Genomic DNA, 14,959 nt, shown 5'->3' with positions numbered 1-14,959 from the left:
GCAGCCACAAAGCGGAAAGCAGATCATCTCGGGAGAGTGCCAGCGCTTTTTGTGCTGAAGCATGAAAGGAAGGCAAAAACCCCACTCTCCTGCCCCACCTTCAATCCCTGGCGTGTGCTCTCCACCCCTTCATTTTGATAACACCTCCCTTTCCCTCTCTCCTCACAGGGAACGGCTGTGAACTCAAGAGGTTAAATCAGACAACAGCTCGTAATAGCTTACTCGTGCAGGTCAAAAACTAGTATAGTCTTTCCCTAAGCCACGTATTTACCGACCACTTGCTTTTTGCTACTGAGAAAGGACAGTCCTGCAAAGTTTCTTTTATTTAAAAAAAAAAATTAAAAAAAATCACTTGCACTCGGAGATGCTTCCAAACGCAAGCAGAACAAATGCACCCCCATTTCCCACAGCAAAACATAATACATTTCTGGGAAGGGCACAAGACCGGAACCCCACGATGCTGCAGCTGGTCCTCTAGGGCACAGGACGGTTCAGAGACTGACCCAGCTTCCGAGTCTCTGCTTCCAGAACAGCAGCTTTGGGCTCCCTGGCCACAGCTGCTGAGGAGGAATCCAGCTCTTGGCAAATCTCTGGCAGCTTCCGGCTGGTCTTTGCACAGCAGTCTTGTGCCAGCTGCGTCTGCAGAAGGGACACCTGAAAGAGGCAAAAGGCCGAGCTCAGACAGGCCCACGCTGTTAGGACCATCCGTAGCTCCACGGTACCGGCTGTCAGGGAAGACGCGCCCTCTAACTCCAGCCCTCGCAAACACTTGGTCCTTGTGGAACGGGAAGTAACAGGTTCCCAGAGTCACCCCAAACTGAACTTCAGATTATCATCAACAATTCAAGTTTCTTTCTGGCAACGGCAACTCACACCTACAGCACTGACACATTACACGTATACTAAAGACAGAGGTTCCCTACAGGATTTAGTAACCCACCTCTTTTTTCCAAAAAAGAGATTTGGGCTACTGACACCTGAGTTCCACGTGCTTTTTCCTCAGCAGGAGGACTACTGGTTACACAAGGTAGCGAGGAACCATTCTGTTATGACCTAGTTTGAAAACTTGACAGCTAGCACGTGAAAAGGGAGCAAACGCTCATTTTTCCTAACGTTAGAGCATTTCACAAAGGAGCAGAGCATAATTTGATGAACAAAGCCCGGGGGGGGGGGGGGGGGGGAAATGAGCCTTAAAGGACTGCTGAGGCCTTGAAAGTCCTCAAACTCTATTATAATTTCCTGGCAACGCAGGGTTGTGCCTGCTGGGCTTTTTGGCGCGAGAGACCCAGCTGCTCTCACCTCCTGTTAGGTTTGCAGTGCAGCGCAGCCACAGCAGCTCTGGCGCCTTCCCCTCTGCCTGCTTTGGAGTGGAGGAGATGCCAGCACTGGGAGCAGTGCTCAGCGCTTTGCTGTTTCGGGGAAAACGGCTCAGGTCAGAGGTTTTCCTCTGTTTTCAAAGTGACGTGCGCTTTGCCAAGGGCTGTGTTCCACATGGCAATGCAATCCCCAACCTCAAGCTAGGAATATGAGAATATTCCTTCTTGGCGAGTGAACTCGAATAACAGAAGCAATTCCCAAAGGAGTTTTATGGCTTATGGAACCTGCTACGTTTGAATTACGATACCAAGGTCTGTCAACATAAAGCCAAAGGCGATGATAAAAAGTGGGACCCTAACCTGCTAAGCATCTAGAGCAGACTAGATGTGAAACTCAGGCAGCCAGCTCCGGAAGGGGAATGCGTGGTGCTGAATTAGAAGCCAGTCGTGCGCACGGAAAGTAAGACGGCAAAGGGACTTCACAGCAAACAATATGCGTAGGCTAGGGAACGCCACCACTGAAGAGAGGGTCAGGTCTGACCTTCTCTCTGAAATAACAAGGGCACCTTTGGGAAGGCTGGCTTGGAAGCCTGAAAAACCCTCCCGCGCTTTGGTAGGTAACCCAGAGGTGTGAGTGGGAGAAGCGGCCATCTGCTGCTAAGAGCATCTCCCAGGAAGCGTGAGATCAAGTTCCAGTTCCGCTGTTTCCCAGACCCAGAGGAGTGCCCTAACTAGCCAGCTGAGGACTATTCTTTGAGCAGAGCGCCTTCGTTTTCCTGCTGAACTGCTGAAGTAGGTCCACGGGGCAGGCAGACACAACAGTCACGAGGGGAAGGCGGTTCAGTTAGTTATCCGTAGCAACAGAACTTCAGACACCGAGACTTCCAGGTAAAAACATCCTTAGGCTGTAACCCGATGGCTTCAGCAGCATTCTTGGCTCACTTGCCAGAGCTAAGCATCATATACTTTACTCGCATAAATCTTACATGCATTTTGCCCTGAACACCGGTGAAGATTCACATCCTCAGGGAGACCAGGGTGTACCAGACCCATAAAAGGACATGGAAGAGAAGTGTGGTGACTGCTGCTACTGCTGATACCACTGTCAAAGGACGCAGTAGGGTTCAGCAGCTGCAATGTACATTCTTACACCGACCAAACAGATGTCCATGCAGCGCTTAGGTCTCTGACTCGGTCCGATATTGGGATCATGATTAGCACAGAACAGCAATACGAGACTAACGATTGCCTGAAGGCTAGAAGCTCTGGCACTGCCTTACATCCCTGGAGGCGAGGCAAGAGGAGAGGCAAGAGGAGCAACAGTGCCTCCATTTGCAGAAGCAATGGGTTTGAATGGGTGAATGATGTTGTTTGGCCACGGCCAACAGATGTGTTTGACTGGGCATTTCCACTGCCTGGTGTACTCCCTTCCTGACAGCTAAGCAATACTCGGGCTGTAGCATCGGGCAAAGTTGCGCCCATCAGTACAGCCACAGCAGCTTTTGAGGAGAGCTTTCCTACCCCTCACCTGGTTCCACAACTCAGCTAATCGACAACTGCAGCACCTGTGAGACTCCTCCTGTGAAGAAAACACAAGGATTTCTTTTTGGTCTCCAGTTTGGCCAGGGCCATGGTCTATACTTGACTTCTGTTAGGTCTATACCGGGGGGCTGCTGCCTCTGGGATTTGCCGTCGTTCCTCTGTATGGCCAGACCCTCCTCCCACCAAGTAAGATTCTGTTCTCACCTGTCTAGGAGCAGGCACCTGGAGCTGGTCAGAGAGAGAAAATCCGCCTGCATCTCGCAACGACCGACCTCGACAATCTCTCTTCAGTCTCCTCCGTTCCCGTTCCACCTGCACATTGGATAGGAGAAAGGGTCACAGAAACCTGCCACCAAACAAGGAGCAAAAGGGCCTCTGGACATCACGGCAAGGAGGTTTCTGCTCAGACTGTTCATTGCACCAGAGTGTGTTGGGGGCAAAAGGCACTCAAAGTAGACTATGGAAGAGAAAGACCAAGAGGAAACAGTTCCTGACACAAGAGGGTCAAATGTGTGTGTATGGGGACGCTGGGGCAAGAAGGGTGGTACCAGAGTGAATGTGCATTTGTGAAGGCAATGGGGTGCCAGAAGAGAGAGAAAATACAAAAGCGTGTGTCCACAGGGGGAACCGGGAGAGGGAAGGAAACAAGCAGAGGACCCCAAAGTGCTGTCTGTGGCAATGTGTTGTGTTCCAGAGGACCGTGAGGCTTTGCAGAGGCAGTGAAAGCCTGTTTTACCTGCTCAAGAGTCCTCTTGAGCTCAGCACTGAGTTGCTTCAGCTCAGTCTTCTCAAGCTCCAGCCTTGCAACTGCTTGCTGCAGACGTTCCAGCCGCTGCAACAGGAGTCTCTTCTCTGAGAGCCATGATAGCTGCTCCCCTTCTGCAACAGCCTGCTGGGTATTCAGAGAGGAGATTATGTGCGCTGGTGCCACATAAAGGTTAGAAGAGCCAGAAGCAACAAGGCGGGGAGAGTGACCGGACGCAGGAATGCACAGTGCTAAGTCCCTTCTTCTCCTGGTCCACAGACCAAAACAACATGCCCTCTTCCTAGGGGCCCTCCTCCAGATCACGTTGGTGAAATCCGAGGCAAATTTGCCGTCGTGTTTTTTTGGGCTGCGGCACAAGTACATCCTGAATGCGCAATGAAGCCTTTAACCTGATCAGGCAATGGTACCAATTCCATTATTTTCAATACACTGGAAAAGCTGGACCTCAGAAATCTAAATCTCTGAAAGCATCTTCTAAGCACCATCAGCGTAGCTGCTGTTCAGCCATCGTTCCGCTAAGTTTAGTATATTAGTCTGGTCAACTGTGCCCTTTCCTTTCCACGCCAAATCCTAACCACAACACGTTGGCTAAGCCTGCCTAGATAGGAGAGACCCGATTACCCATCCCCCACTTTTGGGCTTGAGTTAATTTTAGCAGCAAGCTCCATAGTTCTTTCAGTAGTTCTGGGCTGGGCAGAAAACATTCCAGCAGGTGAATGGTCTCTGGCCAGAGCTACACAGACAGGCAAGCCTGCTGGCTGCAATCCTAGTTTCTTTGGCCAAGCAGGTCATATATTTATGGGAATATATATTCCCATATCTTTATGGGAAGCATCATTAGAATCCTTTAGAGACATTTTAGTTGACTGATGATCAATCACGCTGCCTACCTGATGATGAAACCGGTCCGTGTCCCTCTCTGTAACCTTACTCTGCAGGATGGCTATTTCTTCCCTCAAAGTCCCATTGGCCTTTTCACTCTTGGTAAGGGCAAGAGTCAGTGCTTGTGCCTTCTCTTTCCATTTGGCTTCTTCACTTTCAGTCTGCTTCAAAAGAGCGGTCACCCGCTTCAATTCTTCCCCCTTTGCTTTCTGCTCATCTTCCAGTTGCTGGGTTAGCTCCTTCTGTCTTTGCAAGGCACGCTCTCTCTCCTGGAGAACTCTCCTCTTCTCTGCTTCCTCTTCCTCCCATTTTTGGAGTTTCTGGATTTGTTTCTGCAGGCTGTCCTCTCCATCTTTCCATCGCAAAGCTGACGTTAATTGTTTCAGTTCACTCTGCCTCCTAAGCTCTTGTTCTCTCCCTGTCAGAGTCTTCTCTAAATACCTGACTCTGTCTCTCTGGTACTTGATCTCTTCATCCTTCTTTGTCAGAGTCTGCTGAACATGCTGGAGATCTTCCTGAAGAGCTCTTATTTCCTCACCTTGAGCCTTGGTCTCTCGTTCCCTCCCACGCAAGGCATCGTCCAGGAGCTTCTCTCGCTCTCGGTGATGTCTAACCTCTTCATGCTGCTCGGTTAGCCTAAGCTGCAAATTCTGCAAGGTCTTCAGTTCTTCTTCTTGGTGCTGGAGTTTTTGCAGAAGAGTTTCATTGTCTTCATCTCTCTTCCTCACCACTTCCTCAAGCAGATTCACCTGCTTCTGGCACGATGCTAGTGCTACTGCCGTGCTTTCGCCACGAAGCCGGAACATGTTAATTTGCTCTGTCTGCTTGAGGAACTCCAAGTGGTTCTCCTTCAATATTTGGCTCATTTTGTCTAGGTCCTGCTCTAGACTCTTGGCCTGCTTGCCTTCTAACTCCTTCTGCTCTCGAAGCTCCTGGACATGCTCTTGCAAAGACACTATCTCTTGATCTCTAGCTTTTAGAGAAGATTCAGCATATTCTAGTTTTTGCAGCATACCTTTAGTCTGCATTGCTGCCTCCTCCTTTTCCCGTTGAAGCTTAGAGATAGCCTCCTCCAGAACCTCTATCTTTTTTTCTCTTTCTTTCACAGTCAGTTTTGTTGCTTGAAGATTCGTTTGCTCAGCTTCATGCTTTTCCTCCTTTTCCTTGCATGCCTCATGTTGCTTTCTAAGGGACAAAATCTCTTGCTCTTTTTCCTTTAGTGCCACTTGAAGGTGCTGCAGAATTTCCTTCTGCCATTCAGAGTCTTGTTGTTGTTGTTTTTGGAAGGTCTCAATCAGTTCCTTCTGAGAGTCAATCATTAAATCCTTTTCTTTCAGTATTGCCCTAGTGTGTTCTAAGTCTCGGTGCAAGACATTCATCTGTTCTGTTTTTTCCTCACAGCTCCTTGCTTGTTCCTTTTGGATGTCTATGAGTCTGTCCTTTTCTTTTGAGGTCTGCTCCAGTTGGTCACGGACAGTCCTCAGCTGCATCTCCATGACTCCTTCAGCTTCCTGGATTTGCTTTTGTTGTGACTCAAGCTCTTGATCTTTTTTAGATAAAGAAAGCATCATCTTCTCTACTTTACCACGAAGCTCTTGCAGGTACCCCTCTTGCTCTTCCTTGTACTGCTGCAAGAGTCTTAACTGATCCCTTTGAGAATCACACTCACTCTCTCTGTCCTTAAGAACTGCCCTCAGGTGTTCAAGGCTTGCATGCAGCGGTTTCACCTGTGCTCTCTCCATTTCCAGTTCTTGGATCTGCCGAGTCAGAGACATAAGCTCTATGTTTTTCTCCTTCAAGTTTCCTTTCATATGATCAAGATCCGCCTGCAGGTTTCTCACTTGTGATGCACCCTGTTGTTCTAGAATCATTATTTTCCCCTCCTGGAACTTGATCGCCTGGTCTCTCTCCTCCAGCTCTTTGCTCATCTTGCTGACAGCAGTCCTCTGCATTTCTCGCTGCTTCTCCAGGTCCCGTATCTGTTCTTGCTGGGATCTGATCTCCCGATCTCTCTCTTCCAAGTCTTTGCTCATTTTGCTTACAGCAATCCTTTGTTTCTCTTGCTGCTTCTCCAGGTCCCGTATCTGTTCTTGCTGGGATTCCATCTTCTCTTTTTTCTCTGTTATGTCCTTAATAACCCCATCGAGAGTAGTTTTATGCATTTCTTTCTGCTTTTCCAGCATTCTCATCTGCTCCTGGTACAACTTCATTTCTCCCTCCCTCTCTGACAGGAGGGCAGTCATATGAGTGACAGTCTCCTGCAAAGCTTTTCCCTGGGCTGCCTCTTTCTGGAGCATCTGGATTTTCTCCCGCTGCGTTTCCACTTCCTCATTTTTCGTTTTTAAGATAGACAATGTAGTTTGAAGTTCTTGTTCAAGGCAGTGATTCATATCTGTTGCTGTATTTGCTCGCGTTTCAGAGGCTGTGACTGAGTCCTGAAGAAGGTTTATCTCCCACACCAGTTCTTCTTTAACTGCTTGCAGTCTCTCCCATTCATGCTGCAAAACAGTGAGAAAAAGATTCAATAGTTCCGTCGATATATGTTTGCTTGTCATACTAGACTTGAACTCCCGCTTCAGCGGCAGTCAAGGGCTGCCCCCTCTCTCCCTGCCTCTCAGGATGTTGGAAGCCTTTCCCGTGCCACCCTGTAGGTTGCATCTTTCCCAGCTTACTCAGCCAGTCCCATCTTCCTTTTGGCCCTTCTCTGAACCTCTTCTGGCTCTAGTGTGGTCTTTTGGGCAGGAGCCACCAGAACTGCAGTCAGGATTTGAAGTCCAGACTAAGCATGATTTAGGCAGTGGCATGACGATATTCTCTCTATTAGGGAGGAAGGGAAGAGAGAACAACCCCAACATTTGATTTCCCACTTTGGGGTTTGGTTGGGGCTTTTTTTGGACCTCTACTCTGTAGAGTTTTCATGGTACCATCCTCTAGAACCCCACTGTCCCCTCTTGAAGGAGTAATGGTCAGACCACAGTCTGTCATTCTGTGGTTGAAATAAGGACGAGTTTTCCCCTTGCAGGCGTACATATTTATCTGGATCAGCACTTTTGTTTCTCAAATTCCTCTATTTTTTTTCCCCACTGTCTGCTCTCAGGTGGGCAATGTTGAACGGCTTTCTATTATTAGCAAACTTTGTCTTCTCACCCCTTTCTCCAGAGCCAGACATTTGGAAATCTAAATACGGATTTGAACAAAAATAATTGCCCAAACCATGCAATGTAAATAGAGACAAGTTTGAAAATTACTTTGACTAAAGCTTCAAGGGCGGAAACCTTCAGAATTGAGGAAAACAAACACCCTGAATCATAAGCGAGCTTTATATGACTACAGCATCTTTTCCTGCTCATTCAGAAGAATGCAATTGGAAAAGTGAAAAGTGGCAGGAAAGCAAAAGTCTGGGAAACAAGGAACGATGAGCGGAAGGAAGGGGAAAATGAGGGAAACTTGGTCAGCATTTGCGTACTCTGTATCTCCTCAGATTTGGACTGAACCTGTACAAGACCAACCAAAATCAGCTCTCCACTGGAAAAAGTTGCTCCTTAGAAGTATTAACAGAAGGCCAAAAAATAGGTAAGAAATGGCCCTCTGTGGCATCTGCCAGCCTCACCAGGACATCCTTTCTTTGCTTCTCAGTGCTCTCGAGTTTCCTTTCCAAAGACACCACCTCTTGACGCAGCGTCATAGCCTCCTTCTTTAGAGACTCTTCGGAGGCTGCTAGCTGCGATGTCAACTCTTCCACCTCAAGTGAAACATAACAAAGCAGTCAGAGACTACAGCTTGTCACTGTCAGCCGTATCACGTACTGTGAGGAAAGGGAAAGAACAAGTTTACATTTCACCCTGTCACAAGAGTACCAGATTCACAATGGATACAGCTGACTTGTTTAAAAATCTAAGTGGGTCACCACGTTCAGCTGAAAAACCACCGTAGAAAGCAAGACCAGCAGAGATCCATTCTGATCATTACTGGCAAACAGGCAAAAGGACTAGCCCATCTGTCCAGGGCAGCAGGTGAGATTCAGCTGGCCAGTAAGTCTCCTTCAGAGCAGCTGAGATGGAGACCACAGTATGATGGCAGTCAGAGGGATTATCCCATCAGCCTGCTGCTCTGCAATGGAAAGGCAAGTGAGAGACCGCCTCTTTGATGACTGGAGGAGCTACTGCTGTTGCAGTCACCTGTTTTTGTAGACCATCCCTCTGCTGAAGAAGGATATTCATTTCCTCTTTGATGGTTTGGCTTTCCTCCCTCTGCCTCTTCTCCGCTGCTTTGATCTTACTCTGAGTTTCCTGCAGCTCTGCTTGCAGTTTTTCTGTGATGTTCTGTAAACACAAATGGAGAGCAAGCTACTGAGACCTGCCGTGCCATCAGGCCCAGCTTTTTTCTCTTTCTGTCTCAAAATCACATTCATTCAGCCACTTCTTTCTGCTTTTCTACCCAGCTCTGCTGCCGTTGTAACCCTTCCTTCCTGTTGCTGATCTCTGGAGCTTACCAGGCTCGGTGCTTTCAGTGCCTGCAGTAGTCCTTGCCTCCTCAGCTGCAGGACTTATGTTTTATTTCCTTGTTACTGCCCTTCACTCCGTTACCCGGCCCTCTCGGCTTACGTCCAATTGCCAACGGCCCGTTCCTTCAACCTACCCTACAAGTCAGACTTACCTGCCCAGTCTCTCGCTGCTCTTCCACCTCCTGCCTGAGCTGCTCCAGCTGCTGGCAGGCTTCTGTTAGTTCTCCCTGAGTTTGGAGCAGTGTCTCTAATAAAGCATTCTTCTCACGCTCCTTTTCCAGCAGGACCTGCACAGAAATAAAGAGAAGACGGGTTTAAACTTCCCATAAAAAAATTTGTGTGGTAAGACTCAAAGACGGATGGGCTCACCCGTTCTCAAAGCACTATGCTGCTGGCCTCCTAGGTCATTATCTGCCCACTTGGAGGCACAGGTTCCTAAGTGAGATTGGCAGTATAAACATGGTCCATCCGTGACTGAATCTTCAACAACCTCTTAGTCATCGAAGGATCGATAAGGAGCCCAGAAGAGTAAAAAAACCACACCCATTCTCCTTTCACAGTCTTTACCTCTTGCTTGGCATTTTCGACTCTAGTTCGTTCCTCTTCTTGTTGAGCTTGCATGGTAGCAACTTTCTGCTTCGTATCAAACAGCTTCTTCTCGTGCTCCCTTTCTGCCTCTGCCTTCTCCTTTTCCCATTGCTCCAGCATCTCCTGTAGCTCTGAACGGTGCCGTTCCCGCTCGCTTGCCTGATGAGAGGAGGAAAAGACTTCAAGATGGAGTCCCAGCCAAGCTCCTCAATAAAAGGTGAAGCTTCTTGCCTCCCACAAACCCCCACCTCAACAGGGCACAGTAGTGGCTTTGGGCCCTCCATCAATCACGTCCTATCAAGGAACTTCAAAGGAGGGTCAGCAGGTGGAAGAAAAGCAGATGTTACCTGCCCTTCTCGGATGGCTGCCTGTTTGCTAGCACCTCTCACCTCAGCATTTCTCTCCAGTCTCCGAGTCTCTATTTTCAAAGCTCAACTCCATTCTCATCAATGAAAAGATGCAGATGGACTGCAGGGTGAGAAAGAGGCCAGTACCCCGATGCCCTAGTCACAAGGCAGGCCACGAACTGAACTACCAGGAACAAGGGGCCTGTTCTATATGCTTTAAGCCCAAAGATACTACCTCTGTCAAGCATGAAAGGACAGAAAGAAAGGAACAAAGTTCCCGCGACTGCAGTTGGCAGGAATGCTAGGAGTCGACCTCATGGTAGACAGGAATCTGGTAAGATCCTCCCCCTTTGCTGCCACGCTTTGCGTGGGGACCACCCAACCTTCTGTTGAACTCGTCTTAGGCCCACACCGACTCTGTGGCAGCATTTACTGTCCCAGCATAGTCCTGTGGGTCTTCACGTGCCCTCAAGTACAAGCCATTGGCTCTGCTGCCGGGCCTAGCAATGTGTGGCCTATGACAGGTGATTGCTGCCGTTTCACACGCTCTTCTAAAGCCAGCCCACAAAGCTTGCTTGAAGAATTCAAAAGCATATTGTTTCCTACCATGTCTTGCAGGAGCTTCCTTATTTCCACTTCATGATCGGTTTGCCGACGCCTGAGGGTTTTGTCATACTGCTGTTCTGTCCGCAAGAGCTGTTGCGCCATGCTTTCCCGTTCCTGCCTCATCAGAGATCTCTCTGCTTCCAGCTCCCGTTGAAGGCACTTCACTTCCCCTGCAAACACGACAAATGGCAAGATTCAGTGCCTACACAAACAGTGGTTCTGACTTTACTAACCTTAAGGCATTTGAATTTCAGTGTAGGAGGGATCTGTCTCCAGCTCCTTCACTCCCCAGAAGCACTGCAGACAGAGAGCTATTTTTATAACATCCTCCCGAGGCAGGGGGATCGCCAGAAACAATGCACGTGAGGCTCTCACCTTGTATCACCTCCTTGGCCTGTGTGACTGTGTGAAGGCGGATTTCAAGCTGGCTCCTGGCGATCTCCAGCTCAGCTAAGTGCTGCTGAGCCTCCAACCGGCTGGATTCCAGGGTCTCCTTCACTGACCTACAAGTTGCAAATACGGAGAGAAATGAATTTCTGGCTCCTGACACCCACAGGGAGTTATTCCAGTAAGAAGTGGTTCAAGATCCCTACCCCTGAGTACACAAAATGGGTTGCATGGAAACTTGGAGACAGAAAGCATATTTCTGCCATTTAAAATAGCAATGCAGGCCCCTCCGAGGGAATGCCCAGGCTTTACTTACGACCTAGCATCACACAGAAAGCCCAGCCGAATTTGATCTCAGTAGCCAAATCTTAAATTGCTGTTGTCTGATCTATGACACACGGGTAGCTGTGCCCACAAACTCTGTGCCAGCAAGCAAAAGCCCAGCTTTTTTTCCCAGGCTCACAGCCCTTATCTCATCAGCACTTCCAAGTTGCTCTGCAGGGGGACAGAATAAGAGTCTTTCCCTGGCTGACTCATGACTTCTTAATGCTGTTCATAGCATAGGTATAGGCAGGTAATTTTCCAGACTCCCTGTATGTAAAAGGGACTAAAGAAATACATTAGATGATATAGTAAAATCTCATGCTTGTAGCAGCATTTTTAAGAAACCTGAACTAGATGTTACCTGAACAAGGACTACCTGAAAGGAGAGACGGGTATCCTTCGGTTTAAACTGTTGGAAGTTCAAAAGAAAAACTTGCTACTTTTCTTTAAGCATTGCTAAGTAGGCAGCAGCCCACGTGACTTGTCGCTCTTTCTCATGGAAGTTATAGTACTGCAGAGGCAAATTGTTACATCCATAGACTGCAACCAGCTGCCGCGATTGACACACAGGATTCTGGAACCAGGAGCTGAAGACACCTCCCTGATCTCACACAGGGTCCTGTGTGCCAGGTTCCTACAATACACAGCACTGCCTCACTAGTACAGGCATGCAATCAGGATAACATCCTTTGGGGTGAAGGGGCACCCGAGTGGTACAACAGTAAAACCCGCAACAGTAGGATTTCGCTACTTTGATGGACAATGGAGGATGTATCTTCAAGAAGGAGAACAAGCACATATTTCTGATTACGCCAATCTCTGGCAGTCCAAAGCAAATATGCTCCCTTTTAAGGTCAGTCTCTAAAACAGAACAGAAAAGATGATAGAGTCCAAAACTGTGGCAACAAAAGGCTCTTGAGAACAACATCTGGCAAGAATAGTTGCCACAGCCCAATAATTGACAAAACGTAATTCAGCTGGATCACATAAGAGAAGCTGGAGCTCAGAAGCAGCAGCAGCTCTCAAGAAACAGACTGCGTCAAAATGGTGTTTATCAGCCTTGCTAACACCATACTCTGGAGTGGTAAAGCGTAAAAGTCAAGAAGCAAAACACTCTCTAAACCATCATTTGTACAGCTCTGCCAGTTCAGGAGTCTTCCAAGATAGACCTAGGAGGAGGACAAACATCTCCATACGTTGGGTTGGTTTTGGGGGGTTTTTTTGGAAAAGGAGAACTTCTCGCATTTGATCTTAGAAACCTGATGCAGCAGAAGGGCAGAATCTTGTTCCTTCCCTGTATAACTTCTCCATGACACCTGTCTCTAAACAGCATGTGGTGAGGAGTACAGGACGCAGACATCAATGATGGGCAAGAAGTCCCAAAGACTGGCGAGCATTCAAAAGTTCCCTGCTGCTGGTGTAACCAAGTCTAGGTCCTGCACCATAGGTAACAAGTTAGCTTAGAAACAGAAGGCCCTCAAGGTGTTCAGCATGAGCCTCTAGCTTCACCCTAAATGGCAGTGTCCTACTCACAATGTCCGTACATAACAGCCTTGAATTCCAGAGATCCCACGTCAAACTACTTGATGAGCAAAGAAAGATCTATGTTCAAATACACAGAACAAGAAACCAAAACAAGAGAGAAGCTTCAGGTTTCAGCAAACGTCTGCATGGTTTAATTATTACTCGGTGCAGAGCCAAGGTACCAGATACTGAGGAATTGTATCGGCTTGCTTTGGACTTCACACAGGAATGTGCAAGGGGGCAAAAACAGGAGCCCAAGGCTCAGGAGAGCTTTGTTAGCTTTAGCTGTCAGAAAAATAACATTCAAATTATGGTATACTGGTTTGGGGGTTTTTTGTTGTTTTGTTTTTCTTTTCCCCCCACGAGATTCTTCCATTTTCTGTCCATGGAAGGTGAAAACATCTCAAAAGCGTACAGGATGCAATAAATCCCCGTGTAATGATTACCACCTTTATAATTACACACATGAAGTAATGTCCTGCCTAGGGTCTCCTCCCCGCCTTTACCTGGCCTCTGCCAGCTGCTCGGAAAGGCCTTGTCTGTCCCGCTCTGTGGCTGCCAGTCGCACCTCTAGGGCAGCCTTCTCATGCACCAGCAATTCCTTCTCTTTGGACACCCTGGCCAGTGCGTGCCCTTGGCAAGAGGTCTCCTGGCGCAACTGCTCCGGACCACTGCTAGCTGACTCTTGCTGGCAGCAAACCTGAAAGTGAGACAAAATACAGTTAGAGTCCTTTCTCTGGAGTTCTGTGCGGAGCCAGCCAGTGCCAATTCTGAATCAGCTAGAGGAGAAAGAGCTCCTGTACTTTGGGCTGAAAGTTTACTAAGACTGTCTAACAGAGAACAGACCATCAGAAACAAACAATTCTCCTCTCAAAGTTATCCCATACTACCCAAGATTGCACAGTATGAAATGGACACGTAAATGATGGCAAAGTTCCTAGTCTCCTCCAGTGATAACGATTCCCCCAAGCTCTTTTTCCACTGTACCGAAATCAGTTAGTCCAGAGTCAACAGTCTTGTGTGATCATCTATTTCTCCTCCTCTTCCTCAAAGCCTAGAGAGGCTCTAGCAATTCAAAGCTGCGTGTATGTCTTAAAATACAATTTCAACAATATCAAGATGTCATTCCCATTCTTAGCAGTACAAGATAGCAGACACTGACTTGCAGCTTTGTCCCGCCCTCTAGGCTCCAACAAATGGAAAACATCTCCCTTGACAAAAGCACTGCAGAATGCAACAGATACAGCTTAACTGAGCCAAGCAGCCAAAAGCCCACCCAGAAAGCACCAGGTTTTTGGTCTCACCTGACTGAGTTTCTCTTGGGTTTCTGCCTTCTCCTCTGCCAGTATCCTCAGCTGTACCTGCAGCCCCTCCTGTTGCTCCTCTGCTTTCTTCAGCAGCTGTTCCAGGTGGGCTTTCTCTGAGCAGAGCTCTTCATTCATTCTTTCACACAAGTTCAGCTTCTCCTGGTCAGAGATCTTTGCTCTCTCCATCTCGTCCACTTTACCTGACAGAACGTCATTCTCTTGCTCCAGCTACAACCACAGAAGCACAGAGGAAATAAAATACAGTAAGGTTTACTATGTAGAAGGTTTGGCTTGGACAGAAAAAGGAACATTTCCATATTCAGGCAGTCATACTGTCTGAAGCCAAGAGGTCTGAAAAGAGGCAGCAGCTGGAGAAGAACACCTGGTAAGATCTTTGGCAACTCTGCTCACCTGCAACACAAGTTTCTCCAGCTTCTCCACTTTATCCAATGCAAGGGCTTCGTTAACACTGCTCATCTTCGCTGTTACAACACGTAGATCAGCTACTTCAGCCCTCAGCTTCGTCTGAGCCCCTGTCAACTCTGCCACTGACTGCTCTGCCTGAAGAGACAAAAGAACAACAGGAAAACAAAGACAGGAAGATCCCTGACTTCAAGCGGCAACTGCAGATCCCCTTTTGTGTCTCTGACATACTCCCGGTTCAGTGCTCCCAAGAAGCACGTGGGGACTAACTACACCAAAGAGCCCGTGTGGGCTGATCACCATTTTCCAAGGAGAACAACAGCATTGTCCCTGTCCCTTCTGCTTCCACAGAAACAGCATCTGTGGTGGTCTTGCTATCACAGCTCCCTCTCCCACAAGTGCTGCCTAGGAATAAGGTGGCCATACCTTTTGCAGTGCCATTG

At 48.1% G+C, this 14,959-nt stretch overlaps 1 protein-coding gene across 1 annotated transcript; it reads right to left on the bottom strand.

Annotated features, from left to right (window-relative positions):
• Positions 1–400: 400 nt before the first annotated feature.
• On the bottom strand, positions 401–14,952 carry LOC309604026 (uncharacterized protein). Its single transcript, XM_082338919.1, has 15 exons — positions 14,943–14,952; positions 14,505–14,654; positions 14,091–14,321; positions 13,293–13,486; positions 10,927–11,054; positions 10,552–10,721; positions 9,578–9,757; positions 9,163–9,297; positions 8,685–8,828; positions 8,117–8,248; positions 4,515–7,004; positions 3,595–3,750; positions 3,063–3,170; positions 2,845–2,895; positions 401–654 (listed from the first exon to the last, which is right to left on the bottom strand). The coding sequence occupies exons 2-15, from the start codon at positions 14,568–14,570 to the stop codon at positions 475–477; spliced, it is 4,365 nt and encodes a 1,454-aa protein (XP_082195045.1). The 5' UTR covers positions 14,571–14,654; positions 14,943–14,952; the 3' UTR covers positions 401–474.
• Positions 14,953–14,959: the final 7 nt, after the last annotated feature.

The sequence above is a fragment of the Platalea leucorodia genome (genome assembly GCF_965183815.1).
Source record: "Platalea leucorodia genome assembly, contig: HAP1_HAP1_SCAFFOLD_310, whole genome shotgun sequence".
In the NCBI taxonomy this organism is placed as follows: domain Eukaryota; kingdom Metazoa; phylum Chordata; class Aves; order Pelecaniformes; family Threskiornithidae; genus Platalea; species Platalea leucorodia.
Note: the sequence above shows the minus strand (reverse complement) of the source record. Positions and strands in the feature narration are given on the sequence as shown.

Excerpts from the sequence above, each read along its gene's own strand:
- LOC309604026 (XM_082338919.1), bottom strand. The coding sequence starts at position 14,570 with ATGAGCAGTGTTAACGAAGCCCTTGCATTGGATAAAGTGGAGAAGCTG. Across the intron at positions 10,722-10,926 it reads GGCCAAGGAGGTGATACAAG|GGGAAGTGAAGTGCCTTCAA; the intron begins GTGAGAGCCTCA and ends TCGTGTTTGCAG. Across the intron at positions 8,829-9,162 it reads AGCAGCGAGAGACTGGGCAG|AACATCACAGAAAAACTGCA; the intron begins GTAAGTCTGACT and ends TTGTGTTTACAG.